The 5,875-nt window shown below is 42.2% G+C and overlaps 1 protein-coding gene across 1 annotated transcript in view; it reads left to right on the top strand.

Annotated features, from left to right (window-relative positions):
* The first annotated feature begins 1,691 nt into the window (after positions 1-1,691).
* The window catches only part of LOC105681001, a 250,790-nt gene continuing 246,606 nt past the window's right edge, over positions 1,692-5,875 (top strand). The window contains exons 1-3 of the mRNA XM_033321777.1: positions 1,692-1,842; positions 4,789-4,834; positions 4,920-4,975. Of these exons, the coding sequence (XP_033177668.1) occupies positions 1,692-1,842; positions 4,789-4,834; positions 4,920-4,975 (253 nt within the window). The remainder of the gene's footprint in view (positions 1,843-4,788; positions 4,835-4,919; positions 4,976-5,875) is intronic.

Here is a 5,875-nt window from a genome sequence, read left to right on the forward strand (position 1 = left end):
AACGGCAAAAAGGAGCGAGGGGGGTGGAAGGGGGAACAAGTTTGAACGACGACAGCGCGAACGGTTTAGCCCCGGAGCTTCCATCCGAGACGAGCAACAGTAAAACACTCGGTTTCGTTCGCCCTCCCGCCGTTTCTCCAATGAAGATTCGAAGAAAAAGGCGGAGAAAATGTGCGCGTTTGCACACGAAGCGAGAACGAGATAGACGGGGCTCCAGGTATTCTCTCCATGGCGAAGAAGTCGAACGAAGCTGCCCAAGGCAGTCGTCGTTGTCTGTTCGCCGCGCTCTGTACTTACCGCGAAATGAATCAAGTCTCTGCTTCCAAGCCGGGCAGGTGCTTATTACTCACTCGTAGAGGCCACGGCACAGCCCTCTTTCCACCTCCGTACCAGCGTCCCTTGGCCCTTGTCTTCTTTCTTCTTCTAGTATCACTACTACTACTAATATCTCAGACTTCTTTGTCTTCCTCTTTCTTTCGCGTAGGTACATATATCGTTGCGCGGAGACCTCCCTCGCCCTCTGGCTTCACTTCGAAACTCCTCCCTTTATCGTTCGCGCCTCTCGAATGCCTCGGAAGCGGAGGAGATTGTAAACGTCGCGATTCGTACGATTATCCCGCATGAGAATAATGTTCCCAAGCTTTAGTTGCGCCAAGTTACCACGGAAATCATCCGTGTCCTCCGGTTCGAAGCTTCCGCCGATAGTTGCACCGACTTGCACATTTACCCTACACCCCTTATGAGACTAACTGTGCTTGTTATCTTTGATTCCGAACGAATGGTGTTGCTGAGTAATGGCGTTGCGTGAATTTTCAGTCGGCCAATTTATGAAGTTATCTAAGCATCAAGTTCATTAGACAGGGAAGTAAGTCGTATGTTTAAAATTTCTAACTACAATTTTATGCTTTGTATTTAAAAATAAGATAGTTGGTATACCATGTGTGGTTGGAAAATTGGATAGTGTGATGGTAAAAGAGCGAGAGACTTGATACTCGGCCCAGATTCGTTTCTACTTAATGAAAAATTCATAGTTGATGTATAATAAATTCGTACTTTCGTGAACATAATTTGAAAGGTAGAAGGTAAACAAGAATTTTATATAATAACAGATACCACATTTTGTGCATTTTTGCTCCTTGCAATCTATCATGAGTGGCCAAAAACCCGCAGTTCAGTAAGAAAGAAATATATTTCAATGATATATATCAATGAAATATATATCGTATCACGAAAGTTGAATGTATATCGCACGTATAAAACAGCATGTTTATGCGCGTGGACTTCACTTGCGTGAAATTTTGTAGCGAGGAGTTTGTCGTTTGCGAGGGTAGCGGAGGAACAACGAGGAAAACGGAACGAGGGAGAGATGAGGGACGCGCTTCTAATGGCGGTCATCTCGAATGCCCTAAGGCGGCTATTGTCTCGGTTTATGCCCTCCTTGCGCATACCAGCCCATATACAGGCCGGAAGACCTACAACATGACTACCTTCCCGTTTTCAAAGGGTGATCAGACGTTCACGGAACGCTTACGTGTACACACTTGGACGTCCGACTCGTACAACATCCCGCTGCCTTATATTCCCTTTAAGGCACTGCTTCGTTAGCTTAATGCCCGGTGATAATCATCGGTGGTTTGTTATATTTCGAAGGCTTCTCGAATGCTTTAACAACGCGTGATCCGACATCGCAGATGTCGTATTATATGTCTAGCGATTTTGATCCTCATGCTGCCTGTGAATCACGCGAGACATTCTTGTACTCGAACACATTGTTGCGTGGTAGACAATGTAGCTACGATGGAGATAACAATGTGGAGGAATGTTACGTCGATATTGGAGCCTGTAATTTTGTTAATTGCGCAGCTGCAGGGAAGTAGAGGGTAGGATATTCAATTCAGGGTGGATTACGTCACGAGCAGTTTGTAGAAAGATAGGTGGAATGATAGGAGATTCTTAATTAAGCAGCGAATACGGTACGTGTTATGATTAAACGTAGTTTTTCATTCAATCAATTCAATCAATTTTGTTGATTTTTTAATACGCTCCTATATCATGATCTCTGAACTTGTCGAGTAAGATAGGAATTTTCATCCCTAGCTTAAAAAATGTAATCTCGTAACATTCGAGTTATACACAATCGTGTTAATAATGTACTAGACAGCTGTATGGTAGGTGCATCTCCGTCGTAATTTTACTGACATAATAGTTATCCGTTTCAAACAAGTTTAAATTTGCTCCCCCTTACACAATAATGTATCAAATAACAATAATAGTAAACTGATAAGCTACAAGTTATGCAATCCTCTTTCGTGATTCTATAATCTTCTCTTACATACGATAATCAGATAATTCGCGGCTTGTAAAATTTTGCTAACAAAACCATCTCTAAGATAGCTAAACTGATATCGACGATAGTTAATGATAATATCCTAAAATTAAGATAAAATAACACATAAATTTTTATGATCTCACATCGTTTCTTTCTTACCAAAGATCCATCAAAGATTCGAACATGAAATATTTGCATATATAATAATAATAATAATAATGATAATAATAATAATAATAATAATAATAATGATAATAGTAATAATAATAATAATAGTAATAATAAGAGTAACGTCGTCGTACGTATAATTGTGAGACATTAGGATGAGAAATTGGGCTGAGAGAGACGAGGGTGCGCACGGTACGTAGAAGAGCCGAATCCGCCTGAGGGGACGATTTCGATCTCTTGAACTATCATCCGTGGTGCAACTATAATGCTGGTTTGTGTAGTACGTATCACGAGTTACCTGGTTGGGGTGCTTTCTATCGGCGATGTAGTCGCGCGTAATAACCGCGAACGGTTCGTTTCGTGGATCAGATTAGGAGAGACTCGGTACGTCCGCGTATTAGATCCTCCTGAGTGCGGTAGGCCGAGATTTTATCGTGGCGACGGTAAAGAGGAAGCCAACCCTCTCAGACCCTCGATCGGACACTTTCGACTGTCCTATAAAACGGCTCGATTAACTGCTTACACCTATGCCACAGGATAAGACAGATAATCTCGACATTCTCGCCGTTTCCTACTCGATTTCCTGTGGTTCCAAGGACGTTTTCGGGGTGTGTTCCAAGCTTTTTTATCCTTCAGTCACATTACTTGGGATTTGGTTGCGGGAACCGTGACTCGAGAACTTTCTTCTCGAGAGTTGGAAACTTGATCCCAGTCGTAAGAAAGTTGGAAGAAGTTAAATGTGGAAACTATGTATTTGAAATTTTGTTTATGATTTGAACTTTTGTTTGTTTATATTCTTTTAGTTGCCTGGCCGTACAAATAATCATACACAGTAGATATACATCGGTCGGATTCGCCTCATATTTTAATCCAGAAATTTTCTTCGACCAATGAATGTCTCGGAAGCTTCTCATCGCTATGTGTATCTGTTCATGCTCAAGATATTTGATAATTTAAATAAAATATTTACCACGTACCATCGATGATGATCAATTGCTGTTTACTTAATTTTTTACTAATATAACATTGCTACTACTCCTGAAATTAATGCTCCAACTATCAAGAGGAATTTCCTTTGCTTTGATAAATTTTTGGTGATAAAATGTTCTAAAGTAACGTAACTTTAAGCAAAGCTTTTCTTTAAATTCTTCTGTAGGATCTTAATTAGGATCTTAAATTTCTCTATAGGAATTAATGCCAACGTATAACTATTAATTTTCAACTCTTTAATACGGCTCTCATTTGAAACGGCGAAAACACAGAAATATAATATTCTTCCTCATTTGTAAGAAATGCAACCGTCACATCAGAGAGTGCATCGATAATTTCAGGTAGTTCAAACTTTGACGATGTCTAGGTATTCGCGTCAGACACGGACAGGCATTTTGTAGGGCAGTATTTCAATCGGTAGATAGTAGACGAAACGTATGGATAGGGTAAAGAATTAACCGGAACATCGTGAAAGTGCCGCGGGGCTTCACTTTGACAGCCGATCACCGCCGAAGGGTGAATGATACGAACAAACTCGCCCGGCATTATATTTCAATCACGTTTGTGCAGCCTTTGATTACTCGCGATTCGAGAGGCGACGCTAACTGAGAGACTAACGAACGATCTCTCTGATATTATTGATCGAGTTGTCTAACAATTTTACACGGCTTTCTGGCTTTCCCCTCATCCTTTTTTCGGATGCATCACTCACGCTTCATGGATTTTCATCGCGATGCAAATAATTTTTGCAAATTGCAAATCGAGTATATTCACTTCGTATAGATACCAATATTCTTTAGAAATATTCCTTTTATAAAAAATAATTGGTTAAAACAATAGTCGTATCCACAAGTTCTTTGTAACTCGTTAAACACGGCATGGTGCAATAGAATTTCCATTAGATAGGTACTAGTGATAACAGAATTTGTGTTGAGAATTTAAGAAGCACGACGTATCGTTGAAATGGAAAACTTTCGAATTTACTAGTATTTTACTCGAAATTCGTGACAATTGCATATGAAAGAAACGTAGAGGACAAGGATATCGATATAACAACGTAGAACTAAACCAGCATCGACTAGCCGTAAATTAAAATATCGTTCTTTCGCGTTTAATTTTGTATAATGCATCGTTTCGCAAGCGGTGCGATAAAACGCATAAAAACGCTGGTTGAATAAAATACGTTGCACGCGGAACATTTATCGGAAAGCTTCTTTAGATCCCCGGTGAATGGATTCGCCATGGAAAACTAGCATCTCTGGCGTTACAGTTCTCTACTCTTGATTTTTGCTAATTTACAGGTGAGAATGCTCGAGGAAGCGGGCCCGGCGAATGCAGCATTAAGGAGTAACCGGTCGACTTTTTTCTCCATCTCCATGGCATTTACCCGAGATAGCCGCGGAATCGACGGTTAAAAAAGCATTTCACGAAGCTGCAACCAACCAACCAACCAGCCAACCAGGCAAGCCAGCCGGTTTCGAATAAGAGGTAAGCCGATAGTCCTTCCTTTTCGTTGAAGGTGGAACAATAGGGTAGATTTTCCGAGATCTGTTTTACGTCTGCTCGCACCGAGGGTATGGCCCAGCATGGTAGCTCGGCCAGCCCCCGCGAATAAAATGAAGTAGAACGTTCCAACCGACCCCGTGTGTTTGCTTTTTGCTCGTAATAGCACCCACATCCACCTGTATCTCTTCATACATCCACTTTCATCGTTGTACTTGCTCCCGTAGAGATCAGAACGACGGCTTTTGACTGAACATTTTCGTAGTTAAATACCGCCTCTCCCCCCTCTCTCTCGCTCTCTCTCTCTCTCTCTCTTCCCCTCTCTTTGGCGTATACTCATTCCTAGTCCTTCCTCTTTATCTTCTACCCTTCCTTCGTTTTTTTTTTATTTTATCCTCTGTGTCTCCGCTTTCCTGTTTCTTCCGTCTCGTCTCTCTCCTTCCACATTCCCTCCACGTTGTTCCTACGGGATCGTCCCGCTTACGGACGCACTTGTACGCTCGCTAGAGTGCGGGGCAGGGGAAAAAAGCAAGATCCGTGAGTATAGATTCGGCATGGAGCACGCGAGCGAGTTTTTTAATCTTTCAATGGGCCTTCTACGCTCTGGAAATCTCTCTCTCTCTCTTCCCTGCCCCCTTTCCCTGCTGTTTCTCTGTTTCTGTTCTTCTCCCGCTTTACTCTCATACTTTTTTCCCTTGCTCTCGCTCTCTGTCTGCCATGGCAGCCTTCCTCTCCTTTCTCTCGATTCTGCAAACCCCTCTCGAAAGTTCGTCCCACTTCAACCCTAGCTGCGACCGCTCGGCTGCTTGTCTCTCGATATATTTACATATTTTCGTGATATTTCGCGACGTTAATCCCTGAGCCGGCCTCCGCCCCCCCCCCCGC

This window comes from Bombus impatiens, unplaced genomic scaffold (assembly GCF_000188095.3).
Source record: "Bombus impatiens unplaced genomic scaffold, BIMP_2.2 scf_0491, whole genome shotgun sequence".
Classification (NCBI taxonomy): Eukaryota; Metazoa; Arthropoda; class Insecta; order Hymenoptera; family Apidae; genus Bombus; species Bombus impatiens.